The sequence below is a fragment of the Apiospora kogelbergensis genome (assembly GCF_038363985.1).
Source record: "Apiospora kogelbergensis strain CBS 113332 chromosome Unknown utg000005l_segment0_segment0, whole genome shotgun sequence".
NCBI lineage: Eukaryota > Fungi > Ascomycota > Sordariomycetes > Amphisphaeriales > Apiosporaceae > Apiospora > Apiospora kogelbergensis.
Window position 1 is genome coordinate 6,142,482 of NW_027117422.1, and position 13,183 is coordinate 6,155,664.

The 13,183-nt window shown below is 56.5% G+C and overlaps 5 protein-coding genes across 5 annotated transcripts; 4 read left to right on the forward strand and 1 right to left on the reverse strand.

The window, feature by feature from the left end:
* Window positions 1-617: 617 nt before the first annotated feature.
* PG998_008664 (D-arabinitol 2-dehydrogenase) lies at window positions 618-1,635 on the forward strand (the record flags this gene model as incomplete). Its single annotated transcript, XM_066875480.1, has 4 exons — window positions 618-862; window positions 931-986; window positions 1,061-1,340; window positions 1,410-1,635. The coding sequence occupies 4 exons, from the start codon at window positions 618-620 to the stop codon at window positions 1,633-1,635; spliced, it is 807 nt and encodes a 268-aa protein (XP_066731425.1).
* A 283-nt stretch (window positions 1,636-1,918) lies between these two features.
* PG998_008665 (uncharacterized protein) lies at window positions 1,919-3,451 on the reverse strand (the record flags this gene model as incomplete). Its single annotated transcript, XM_066875481.1, has 3 exons — window positions 1,919-3,090; window positions 3,159-3,332; window positions 3,412-3,451. The coding sequence occupies 3 exons, from the start codon at window positions 3,449-3,451 to the stop codon at window positions 1,919-1,921; spliced, it is 1,386 nt and encodes a 461-aa protein (XP_066731426.1).
* Window positions 3,452-6,120: 2,669 nt separating this feature from the next.
* On the forward strand, window positions 6,121-6,786 carry PG998_008666 (uncharacterized protein; the record flags this gene model as incomplete). The annotated part of the gene is made up of 1 exon (XM_066875482.1): window positions 6,121-6,786. The coding sequence occupies one exon, from the start codon at window positions 6,121-6,123 to the stop codon at window positions 6,784-6,786; it is 666 nt and encodes a 221-aa protein (XP_066731427.1).
* A 562-nt stretch (window positions 6,787-7,348) lies between these two features.
* Window positions 7,349-11,472, forward strand: PG998_008667 (uncharacterized protein; the record flags this gene model as incomplete). The annotated part of the gene is made up of 9 exons (XM_066875483.1): window positions 7,349-7,489; window positions 7,560-8,333; window positions 8,402-8,736; window positions 8,790-9,131; window positions 9,201-9,317; window positions 9,364-9,874; window positions 10,024-10,275; window positions 10,540-10,809; window positions 11,146-11,472. The coding sequence occupies 9 exons, from the start codon at window positions 7,349-7,351 to the stop codon at window positions 11,470-11,472; spliced, it is 3,069 nt and encodes a 1,022-aa protein (XP_066731428.1).
* A 531-nt stretch (window positions 11,473-12,003) lies between these two features.
* Window positions 12,004-12,939, forward strand: PG998_008668 (uncharacterized protein; the record flags this gene model as incomplete). Its single annotated transcript, XM_066875484.1, has 1 exon — window positions 12,004-12,939. The coding sequence occupies one exon, from the start codon at window positions 12,004-12,006 to the stop codon at window positions 12,937-12,939; it is 936 nt and encodes a 311-aa protein (XP_066731429.1).
* Window positions 12,940-13,183: the final 244 nt, after the last annotated feature.

Genomic DNA, 13,183 nt, shown 5'->3' on the forward strand with positions numbered 1-13,183 from the left:
AGTGCGGGAAATCGCTCCTTGAGTTCGAGCCGCTGCACCAATCAACATGAAAGGAAACCAACATTTCGAAGCTTCGGGACTCTAAGTGACTGTAAAATATTCCAGGAGATAAGATGAGTACGTAAAGCCATGCGCCCGGCTACGGCGTATTTGTAGGAGCCTGGCCGGCTAAACCGCCGCGGCTGGCAATATGGAGACCGACTAGGTGCGGCACAGTACCGCCAAGTTGGTAATGGCGTACCAAGGACAACGGCCGGGACAGGTATTGGCGGAAAGGGGGAGAACCCCCGATCATATATGGGTCCGGATCGTAAGTTCGGTTGCGTCAATTACGGGCCCCGAGGGGAAGACAAGATCGTGAGCAAGCATACGATTGGTGCTGGGCTCCGTCCCGGATGTGGAAACGAACGACAGCTGTGGCGCGGCGGAGAGGAGGGGTTCGCTTGATCCGGCCTACATATATTAACATCCTTAGGTTTTGGTTCCGATATGTGCGAAAGAATTGTAACCTTGAGTGTCACCCCCTTTTCTTGATTCCTCTTTTGCGAACCCGGTTTAGGCTTTCTATCCCCCTCTCCCCTTGCCAATCGAAATATTGGTTCCAGCAGCATAGCGTCATGGCTCCTCCCACCCTGACCCCCTTCCAGGACCGGGTCATCGCCGTGACCGGTGGCAGCCGCGGCGCGGGCCTGGCGCTGGTCCGATACCTCCTCGAGCGAGGCGCCCGGGTTTCGGCGTGCGCAACGTCCGAAAAGAACCTGGCCGAGGCAGTGGCCGGCATCGAAAAAGACATGCCCGATGCCAAGGACCGGGTCATGACCACAGTGGTAGATATCAGGAAGAACGATATGGTCAAGGCTTGGTATGTCGCCGCAATAGGGGAAAGCAAGAACACCCCTTGCTTCGCCGGTCTAACTCATCTGACACCAGGATCGACGCCACCGTAGCCAAATGGGGTAAATTAGACGGCGCCGCCAATGTAGCCGGTTAGTGGGCATTCAACGCCCGTCTTCCTCCACCAGAAGGATACCATTACTGACTCGACCGACCGATACAACAGCCAGGATGCACTCCAAAATCTATCCCATTGAGGACTTCGCCGTCGAAGACCTCGAGGACATGTTGCAGTGCAACGTCGTGGGCACCTTCAACTGCATGCAGCACGAGCTGAAGGCTATGAAGGACGGCGGCTCGCTCGTCAACGTCGGCAGCCAGGTGGCCAAGTACGCCCAGCCCGGCATGTCGGCCTACATGACGTCCAAGATGGCCGTCGTCGGCCTGACGCGCGCCGCCGCCTTCGAGGCCGTGGCGCGCAAGATCCGCGTCAACGTCGTGTGTCCGTGAGTCGATGTTTTCCTCACCCCCACTGGACCCCCTTTATTTCCCTTGCTCATGATGACACAAACAAGGGGCGCGATCGATACCGACATGATCAAGCAGCCGCTCATGCTGCCCAGCGGCGAGTTCTTCACCTGCAGCGAGGACAGCAACTTCCCGGCGCTCATGAAGCGCTTCGCCAAGCCCGACGAGATCGCGGCCCCGATCGCCTTCCTGCTGAGCGACGAGTCCAAGTACGTGACCAAGCAGGAGTGGTACGTCGACGGCGGCTTCTACGAGACCTCGTACGTAGGATAGGATGGATATACACGCGAGATTCAAGCTCTTCTCGACAACATAACACAATAGATACAGTATGTACATATGAACATAATTATTTCCCTTGTACATGAACACACTTTTCACATTGACTTCAGCGATATTGGTTCTCAATCTATAGAAACGGTAGCATCAGTATAGACGCAGCACGAACGCAGAGGCTGGTGCCTCCGATATCACCCAGTCAGAAGAGTCAGTTTAGATATTGTCCCCCGGAGTCTATACAAGGAAGTCGCTAAAGCATCAAATTACATATATCCTGCTACGCGAAAGCGCCCACGGCCGCCATCAGGGTAGCCCCCGCGATGACGGCCAAGAAAGCGTGCGTCCTCTTCTGCCCCTTGAGGGTCTTGTAGCTCTTCTCGGTCAAGAAGTCCTCGGCCAGCAGCTGGACCAGGCCGGCGAACAGCAGCAAGCCGCTCGAGATGGCGTTCATGAAGCCGACCATCAGCAGGCCCGTCTGGCTCATGGGGTCGTACATGCGGTGGACGACCAGGCCGATGGCCTGCCCGAAGGGCGTCGTGGCGCCGTACGCCAGCACCATCAGCCACGGCCGGAGCGAGTGCTTGGGGAAGTGGATGGCGGCGATGCGCGACCCCAGCGCCAGCCCCTCGAACGTCTGGTGGAACGCGATGGCCACCAGGAACACGACGAAGGGCGGCCCCGTCGCGACCGACACGGCCATGCCGATGAAGACGCTGTGGAACAGGATGCCGGCCTCGAGCAGCAGACACTGGATCATCAGCCGCTTCTGCTCCTCCGGGTTGGGCATGTGGGGCACGCTCGCTTCCGAGGTCTGGCGCTTGTGCGCGTGGCGGCCGCCGCCAGCCAGCGGCAAGGCATCGTCGCCGTTGGTGGGGTCGAGCTCGTCGAGATCCAGGTCGAGGTCGTCGTCTTCGTCTTCGCCCTTGCGGTGGTGATTCGCGGCTCCAGGTCTCGCGCTGTTGGACGGCACCGAAGTCGGCGTTGATTCGGGTAGGGGCGATGCGCCGGCCATGAGGCCCTCCCGGTCCCCGAGATCGTGGAGGCTAAGCTCGGCTGGGCGATGATTCGGGGCTCGCTTCGCTGCTAGACCTCCGTTCGGTGGCGCGTTTCCTGCCCCATTGGTGAGTTGTTGTAGTTCCTCCTCTTCCTCCGACTCCCAGCCGTGTCCGTGGGAATGCGAATGGCCGGCGCCTCGGGTCGTGAGGTACGACTCTATCAACACCACCACTACCACTGACACCATGGCGACGAGTCCTGCCATGGGCCGGTAGCCTTTGCTGAATATATGCGGGAGACACGGGTCGGTCAGCGATAGGAAGGCAGTCGGCAGGAGGTGCACGAAGGCAGTAGCTAGGAGCACGCCGGTGCCGAAGTGTTGGCAAAGGAAAATGATTCGGTTCGATCGGCGGCTCGACGATGAGCGGCGCGAGAACAGAGGAAAGCCGCAGGCTGCCATGCACACAGACAAGTCAGTATCCGTCGCGCGTGCCCAGACGTGTTCTATAGCTCTTCCATACCTAAGGTGGACAAGACCAATATCAGGACGAGGGCGAAGACGTGCAAGGGTGTGTCGTAGGAGCCCTTCTCGCCCGAGCCGCAGACAGGCTTCTTGTCCTCGGATGGGCCGGCATCTTGTCGTCGCGAAATCTCGGCGAGGAGCAGATCTGTCGGTATCGTCGACCAGGATATATCTGGCAAGCAAGTAGCAAGCAAGGTCAGTACGCGCAGGCGATGAAGGGATTCAAAGTAGCCTCAGGCCATGGCACATACCTCGGCCATCGAGGCGCGAGAGATCTAAAGTGGTGTTCATTCCGATTGAAGGCCTACTGCGCAGTATCTGCCATGATGGTGATTGGTATAGTCAACGGAATGTGTTGAGGGATACCCCCTTAAACAAAGGGAGGGAGACGGGGTGGAAATGGTGTCCTTGACATCAAAGACCAGTGCTATCCGCATTGTGCTCTTGTTTGGAGCTGTCAGACGCGCACAGCCCACTAAACGGGCTCAGCTTAGGGACGTTTCCTAAAAATGGGGTACAGCAATTGGGGGTCTGTTGGGGGCTTTGAGCTATGCTACATTGGCATTAGCTGAATCATTAGCGTCCCTGGTCAGCGGTGCCGAACATGCAGATGGAGTTCCATTGCCTAATACGTCCCCCCTGGTCAAATCTATTTCAAGACCACATGGGAATCAAGATCGTGAGATGATCATTACATGAACATAGGTGAGCACGTGATCTATCTCGATGCTGAAACCTATCCAGCTTCCAATAAGCTTCCAAGGGGGCCTGTGTATGGCCTTCAATACTGACGTGATGCTAACTGACAGACACTGTTTCACATATAAGATGACGCCCCGAGAGACCGTATCTCTAAGCAACAAGCTACATCCCCTTGTGATTGGACGTCTGCTTTACTATGTTGGTGGTAGCTACATGCCTGGCTTTGTTGATTCTAAGTTCCCTAAGACACTCCCTAATCAAGTATAAATGCCGTCGCAACTGATAGCACACCTTCTTCGAGTTCCCGGCGGGCGAGGCCGCCATCCTCGACCCAAAGCAGCGCATCCTGCTCGAGGTGACCTACGGGGTCCTCAAGAACGCAAGCCTGCCGCTGCCCAAGCTCGCCGCTCCCCGGACCGCCTGCGCCACCGCCACGGCGTGAAGCGACTACCGAGATGCGTGTGTGCCACCTGCTATGGCGATGGCGTCCGAGTATCAGATTCCTTACTCCAACTAGCAAAACTTCGCCTACCACCTCCCTCCTCCCTTCAGCTACTGCCATAGCCCTCCATCTGCTATTCCACTCCAACTACTATCCGTTGCCACTGCAGCTTCGGAGTAATAAAAGCTTTCCACGACATTTGGTGCTTCATATAGATGCTGAGTGCCCAAGGATAACTTCCTTTTGCAGGTGATGCGTGCAAACTTATTGGGAATAACTGTGCCTTCACTGGGAAAAGGGCAGGCGTCCTGAAAGCAGGCTTTAAAGAAATGTTCTTCGCAAGGAAGATAACGGAGGTCGTAGGATGCGAGCTTAACTTCTCACTGCTAAGCTCCATGTCAGCCCAACACCTGTTTGCAACAAAGGTCGTCGAGATCCAGGTTCCCTAGCCTTCGAGAATGGAGCATCGCACCATCGCAGCGTTCGAGGTCATTGGCGGGAAGATCCGTGGTCCTCCGTACGCTTGAGTTTCTTCCCGCGAGAGCAACGATCGCCATCGATACTACCCTAGAGTTCCAACAGAAGCAAAAGATAAAAATTCGAAGTCCAGGGCCCCTAACCCGGATTATCAATCTTAATGTGACCGGCAAAGAACCATCCCCATGTATTATATTTCACCTCGAATTGCGCAATGGGAATGTTGGTGCTCAAGGGCAATTGCAACCCAAGTGGTTGTTGTATTCGCAGCGAATGCTACTTGCAGGATTTCTCTCCAATACCAGGCCATTACGAGCGTAGTATGCTGCTATTGATAGTGACTCTTCGCCCCTGGCAAAAGCTCGACCTATCGTACCATAAGGAAGATCAAAAACCTATCCCGGCCGCTCATCATTCTCCTCTTTGATACCCGTTGGACACCTTAGAAATTCCAAATTCGTCCTATGTCGGCCGAATCTCACTCTTAATCCGTCTCAACGGCATCGTCCGATCTCTTGGTGCGACAGAAAAGGTCGCGCTCAGACATTTCCCCATCTTCCCCGTGTAGTACCCGACCCCAATGCAGGTGGCAGGTTTGCGCTGGATAGACATTGGATGAAATCTAAACGCAGCTCTTCTCTTAGGAACTGAACTTCCAGCATGGCTCCGTCCACGCCAAGACCGTAGCAAGTTTCCCGCACAGACTGCCGATGAATCAGACGCAAGTGCTGTGCATTCCGCATAAATCGGACCTCGACGGGATCTCCCATGGCACGAGACACTGGCAAGATTTCCATCTTCCTTTTGCTATCGGATTCGATGCTGATAAAAGGTGGCACAGCCTCCAACGACAAGTGACCAAACCAAGCTTCTGGTGCTTTGAAACCAGCGCTTGCGCGCTTGGCATGTTCAATGAACAAGTTCACCTCTGTGAAGGCATCTTCGGCGAGACAATAACCGCTCGTTTCCGAATGGCATCGTAAAACCGTCGCCCAGCTTGACTTACGTCAAGCAGTGGGAAAAACACCAACCACGCCACTTGCGAAACAATGCAAAGAAACCTGTGAAAATGTAATCGCACATAGTGCTGACTGCATCTGATGAGCTGACACGCTGATGAAGTACACCAAGTGAATTATTCACTAACATGCTATAGCTGACGCACCTTGGGACGAAATTCAGTCCAAATTCCATAGATAAATACCAGACACCTGGACAGACATTGTCAGGGAACATCAAATCATCCCCCAGACGCTTTCATCCTCCAGAAACCCCTATCTCATAAACACACCGCCCCATCCAACCACTAAGACAGAAACCATTACACCATACCCTGAAAATGGCTCCTGTATTCTTCTCCCTGCGGCAGGCCGCAGTGGCGCTCCTCCTCGCCCACTCCGTGATGGGTACTGATCAGCCTGGTGCTGAAGCCCCCGCCCATCCAGCCAAGGCAGACGGCTGCCCGCCGCATCCTGCCTGCGCCCCTCCGCCGGGCCCCATGGCGGACATGAACGATACCGCCGAAGCAGTGGCGTCGTGCGCTGCTCACCCACCGCCCGCCGCCGCGAGCTCGTCGGCCGCGGCAGCGTCAAGTCCCGTGGCGGCATCAAGCTCCGCGGCGGCGTCTGGCTCGGCGGTAGCCTCGAGCTCGGCCGGGGTAGCAGCATCGAGCTCAGCAGCTGCGTCAAGCTCGGTAGCAGCGTCGAGCTCGGTAGCAGCTGCGTCGAGCTCCGCCGCTGCAGTATCGAGCTCGGCGGCGGCAGCGCAGTCATCGGCGGCGGCGGGGTGTCCTCCTCCCCCACCGTGCCCGCCTTGCCCATGTCACCCGGCTCCCCCCGCGAAGGAAGACGACGCTGCCCAAGCGGAAGAAGACGAAGCTGCTCAAGCGGAGGAAGACGAGGCTGCTCACACGGAGGAAGAGCACGCCGCTAGTGCTGGCGCGGGGGCTTCGAAGCGTCGCGGGATTGGCCGTCGTCGATGGGCGACGAACAACCGCTGGCTGTGAAGGGTGGCTCCCATGTCCTGGGGACTGCCCCGAGCGACAACAGGTTTTCGGTGCTAGTTATGAAATTCTACATTGGTTGTGGGTAATGTAGGCGATGACGGGTCGGTCGATGGAAATTTGGATCTAATAGCGAATCATAATGCCACGATGACGCTTCGTTTTAATTGGTCGGAGCAGGTCCGGAAACCATTTCCGAAGTTGAGCTATCGTGTACTGTATGGATTACTTAGTCACCTCTGAATTGACACTCGTGTCTCCGATTTTCATGACGAGAAAACTCGTGTGGTAGAAACTGAGGTCCATTGCTGCATCGTAACCAAGTTAGACGTCGACATCCCCAAAGCTGCAGGCGCCAGAATCATCATCCATCAGATCTTTGTCGCGATCTCACAGACGAGCTTGGCGGTTACACTAGGCCAATGGGGTAGCTGCCGATCAGTGGGGGACGACAGGAATGAGCTTACTGCTTAGTGCCTCTAACCCACACGCGACTGTAGACCAACCCTAAACGGTATCACCTCCTTCCTGGCCTAGCGTTTGTTTGGACGAACGGCCCAACGCGATGAGCAAGCGCTACCGCACCCTGTTCCCGGCTCCTGCTGTGGACGAGAGTCAAACGAAACTCCCCGAGCCAGAGCGCCCGCCCGAGAAGCGACAGAAGCTGCACTTGGCTTGCCTCAGTTGCCGTGTCAAGAAGAGCAAAGTAAGTGCTCCCGATCGACTTCTCCCATTTGAAACTAAGCTGCGCCCTACCTTGGCTGGGGACTCTCCAGTGTGATGGGAAACGACCTACTTGCGACCGCTGTACCAAGCGAAAAACCGCGTGCCGCTATGCTGAAGAGGAAAAGGCGTCGACCATCTCGGGGCTCCAGGCCCAAGTCCAGAAGCTGAAGGAGGAGCTCGACGAACACACCGGCTTTCTCGCCTGCCTGCAGTCCGTTCCTCAAGCGGAGGCCAATAACATATTGAAGCAGCTCAGAACTTCGTCCAATGCCTCCCAAATCCTCGCTTCCGTACAGGGCAGTCTCGCCGCCCAGGCTCGGCCATCCGATCTTCGGCATGCCCGCGGCCTCATGCCCCCGACCGGCTCCTCCATTGAATTCGAGCTGAACTTCCTCCATGGAATGCTTTACCCCGCCTTGGTACCGATCCATCCTAAGAGCATCAACATCGACTCTCTTCTGCGGTCTGCCACGCGAAGTTCCCATCACCCTCCAGCGCAGGCGACCCCGATAAGTGATTGGGAAGGCCAAAATGCTTTGTCGTCACCGTGGCATGGGATCTCTTCCGCGCCCATCACTTCGGTGTCGGGTCCGTCCGAGACACCCGAATATTGCGACGAGCGCTTGAAGCATCTGAACATTGGCTACTGGACCCGGGTGCCGTTGGATAATGTCTTCGCCGCGAGCGCCATCTCCCTATATCTCGAATCAGAACATCCATTCTTTGGTGTCTTCGATGCAGATCTCGTTATAGATAGCTTGGTCTACCAGCGAATCGAGTTCTGCTCACCATTTCTGGCTGTATCTCTGTTGTACATGGCTTGTGTGAGTGGCTTGCGATTGTGTTACCATTGTCCCTTGGTTGACTTACGAATCCCATTTACCTACTCCAGCAATCCTTTACCACCGTGGACATAAAGTCGAGCTCGCTCGTCCCGGCGCTATTCCATGAGGCTCATAAACTATACCGGGCCGAGGGCTCGGATAACAGACCCCTCACCATTGCGGCTACCATGCTGTTTGGGTTCGCGAGTACAATGGCTGGTAGGGAAACGCTCGCGCTTGATCTGTTCGCGACTGCTCGCCGCAAGGCGGTAGAAACTCGTCTCTTTGGAGTCTGCCACGCCGGCTCCTTAAACGATCAATGGGCAGAATGGCGCCAATTGTCCTCGGACCAGCTCCGAGAGAGAGCTCATGTGGCGTGGGGTCATTCAACTGGTTGGCGTGAGTTACGCGATCGTCTCTTATTCATTTGGCGTGCGCGCTAATCAACATGGCTAGCATCAACGCAACATTCTATTCGATTGAGCCCATAGAACATGCGCCGATGTTTCCCATTCCAGGAAATAGGAACTGTGACAAGTCAAACCCATCCCCGCCATTCTGGCCGTCGCACAAGTCGCTGGCTTATATGGGACACACCTTTAGTGCCTTGAGCAATCTCTGCGTCTTGACCCAGGAGATAAATGCTGTGTACCATCGCGCGGAAGGAGACCTCAACGCAGTCCAGCCATCTCTGGCCTTCGCAGAAACCAAGTTCCAAGCTTTGCTGTCCTGGGCAGACGCTGTACCAAAGGAGCTGGCCTGCGGCAACAATAGCCCAGCTCACGCCTACTCATTATTGTCAGTCTAGCACTGGGGAGCGGAGGGGGCACAAGGGCACCGAAAACCATCAGCTGACATTATTGACAGCTGCCTATGCCACGGCACCGTTCTCTATATACTTCGACCGTTCCTCAGAACGGACGCCACGCTACGGCTGCGGTCCTTCGCCGCCGAGGACAGCACGCTGGACAAGATCTTCGACGCGTCCATGAAACAGCTCAAGCGACTGCTGTACATCTACGTCTCGCAGCTGCAGTCGACCCACCCTGAGCTGCGGCATGCTGCACCTCACCAACGCGCTCATGAAGACGGTGCCGGCGGCGGACGACCGCGACGAGTGGCGCTTCTACTTCCGCCTCAGCCTCAGTTACCTGACGGAGCTCTACAAGCGCTACCCCATCTGGATCGACATCATCAAGGCGAACCTGGCCATGGCCGTCGACAGCGGCAACCTGACCACGGCCGAGGCGTTGGCGATTGTTGCCGACGTCGCGCGCAGCGGCCAGCACCACGGCGTCGTCGAGCACGTCTTCACCTCGTGCATCCTCGACTTCGAGCTCGCCCTCACCGACCAGAAACAAGCTCGGGTACACGAGCTCGCCCTCAAATTCGACCAGCTGGCGCTCTTTGACGAGTTCACCACCGTGACGGGGGTTCCCGAGGTGCATGCTGATGATGATGCTGATCCTGATGCCGATCACGAGACCAGCCCGAATGTGCCGTCACACTCCATTGCCACTCATGACTTAGGGGGCGAATGCGTATGACACTGTACTCATATAAATGCATAAAATGAGCAAGCATATAGATCGTTTTTGCGTCAATGACGAAATGATTCACATGACTAGTACTACACGTGCACCTAACGGCTTTCGCAAGAACCACAATACGAAGCTTACCCTGGCAGTAGCAATCATGTTTCGCCGCTCACATCGAAGCCTTGGACCTGAATCGTTCTATCCTAAAGGGATATTCGGGGCCCCTGTTGGCCTTCTCCGTTTGTCGTCGGGGGCGCCGGCCAGTTGATCCTGAACAAGAAATCGTCGCAGGCCACGTTGGCCAGAGCGAGGTTGACGCGGACGTGGCGCACCAGGGCGCGCTGGCGCGGGGTCAGGCGCCGCGGGAAGGCGGCCGTGGAGGTGAGGTTGCTAAGGTGGAAGGGGTGGGTGCGGTACAGGGTGTCGGCCGTCTCCAGGTACCTATGCAAAGCCGGGCGGTTTAGTCTTTTTTGTTGTGCGTGTCTCGATAGGCGTCCGGTCTCCGGGACCACTCCGGGACCAATCACGTGCGGGGGTCCTCACATGGTACGACAAACGGCTAGCAAGGCGGCAAGGTGCTGCCGCTCTCGCTTCTCAGGCCGCCCTGGGCGTAAAGAAGAGGAGGAAGAGGAAGATGGTGATGATAGCTGTTGCTGCTGCTGCTTGAGCCCCTCAATGGTCCAGGCTCGCTTGGAGTCGGACAGGGACATGCCGATGCATTCTACATGTCCATCGGGCTCGACGGCGGTCGGGTTTCGACAGACAAGACAGACGAGCTTTTTCTCGTAGATGAAGATGTGCAGGCTCTCATGGCCGAACACGTGCTCGTAGATCTGATGGCGAATCTCGGGGGCAGCTTGGACAGAAACGGTGAGTCTGGCTGGGGCTCTGGGTCGAGCGAGTCGGACAGAAGGCGAGAACTCATCGTCGTCGTTGTCGTCGGAATAAGATTATGATTAGAGGCGGCAATAGTTTGCGGTTTCAAAAGAGGCAAAGCTTCTTGAGATATTGAAGCTTAAATGGGCTGTGGGGGAGCTGGATTGGCTTAGGATGGATGACTATTGGAGCAAACAGGCAGCAGTCTAGTCTTCCCACTAACCCCCACTCCGCCAGCTGGGGTAGGAGCCCGTCAGATCGGGGGCGGCCGGTCCCCCTACTGGAGAGGGATGTTGTACGGTCGGGGTCGGAACGAAGAGGCAGCTCATCGTCCACACCTTTATGCAAGAGGGGCCAGTCTAGACTTCCTATGAAACGCATCAGGCCATTTGAATCAGGTGTCCGAAGACAATGTGATAGATGATAGTGTGGTCGTCGCGGCTCGTCCGGACACTGCCATGTACACTGCTTGGACATTGGCTACGCAACTGTACTCCAATTTTGGATCCCTGTTCCTAAAATGTCGACAAGCTAGATCTGGCAAGGCACGGCACTCGGCACGGCATTTGCGCATCCAGCTGAGACTGGTTCAGCAGCTGAAGGACGAGCTGACGTTTGATTCCCGACTTTCTGGTTCATCACCCGTCTTCAGCCTTCAGCACGTGGCGGTCGAGTATGGCGCAAACTGTGTTGTGCAGAGAACTGGCAGTGTGTGTGAGCAGTGAGACGGGCGGGCGGGTGTGCCGCGGGGACGCCGTCTGGGGAAAAAGGGTTTTGGGGGGTTCTGGGCGGCCTAGAAGCTTAGAACGCTAGACCCTGACCCATCCCTGCTTCCGACCCACTGGTTCCCTCCCATAAATAGTATCAACCCTGGGGCAGCTGAATGCAAGACCCCCAAATACGAGGCGAACATTGGCTGTTGGCGAAATGGCAAGGCGATAACACTGCTTCAATAGTTTGCTTTTGATTTGCATTGGGCCATGCAGGCAAGCAGGAAGACAGGTCACCAGGCAGATCAGACGGTCGCATCCATATTGGGTCGACTAGGAATTAATTGATCGGTTCGGGTGCTCCCTCTGGCGATAAAACTGTTCTCACTCCCTTGCTTCTCATTCTTGTCATTTCACTTGAGAGATCTCATTGTACATATATCAGCTATTCTTTGCTCAGTTAGAGGTAGTATTTTCATTGGAACCAGACAACCACTTGCAGCCATGGCAACAACATCTTCTTCGGCACTCAATTGCCAACCGACAATGGAGCTGACGCCCAGTCGCCCTAAACACCCTAAACAAGCGAACGCCAAACAGCCGCCGCCGCCCCTAATCGCAACGCTAGATCAGCCCAAATTGGCGGGTTCCCAAAGGCCACTACCGACTACCAACGCATACAAATACTCACTCGACGCACAAACACTTCAAGAGGAATCCCGTCGTCTGTTAAGGGAACAGCCACCCACCACCAAGGACCGCTTCATTTGCTACCTGCTCGATGGCGCCAACCCGCTGTCCAACATCGGCCGGTACTGCGAGCGCGAGTCGTTCGAGGAGAAGTTCCAACTGGACGATGCCCGCATGCACAACATGTACGGCGCCTACGAGGAAGCCAGCATCTTCTTCCTAGCCATGGACCAGCAAGACGCCGCGCCCGCGGGCGTGATCCGCATCATCCGCAACTCGCCCGGCGCCGCCGGACTGCTGACGCTCAACGACTGCCGTGCGATGCTGGGGGTGACCACCGCGCAGTTCCGGGCGCACCACCGGGTGCACAGCCTCGACGACGTGTGGGACATCGGGTCCGTGGTGGTGCGGCAGCGGTACCGGTCGGCGGAGCGCAACCTGGCGAGCAACCTGCTGTTCCGGGCGATGCACGCGCGCGCGGCGCACGAGGGCGTCCGGCACTACGTCGGCACCGTCGACCGCGACATCCGCCGCATGATCCAACTCGTCGGCTTCTGGGGCGGCACCATCTGCGACACGGGGCCCGTCCGCCACAGCGGCTCCGACGACAGCCAGTTCTGCTACGGGCACTGGGCCACCATCCACGCCAACGTCAAGACGCGCGCGCGCGAGGCGCCGGATGCGCTAAAGCCCGTCGTGGAGCTGTTTGCGCGCAGGTGTATTGACGGGGAGGATATGGATCATCGGCTGATGTTTGATGTCTCAAAAGCGCCCTCGGAAGCTAGGAAGTAAGTGCATATTGTCTTCCCCTTTTGGTGCTGTGGCTCTCATTGTGTGGCATGTATGCTAACTCAGCAGGCCTCGCGCTCGCCTCTGATTCTGATTGCGTTCGATCAAAGCAGTATGCTAGTCAAGCCTCCATGTACTGATGATATGACTAAAAACAGAACATCAGGCTCGCTACGATGCCCCTGCATTTGGGGACGCATGTTGACTCCTTGGGTCATTTTGTACAGTATTACTAGCATCAGCAGAT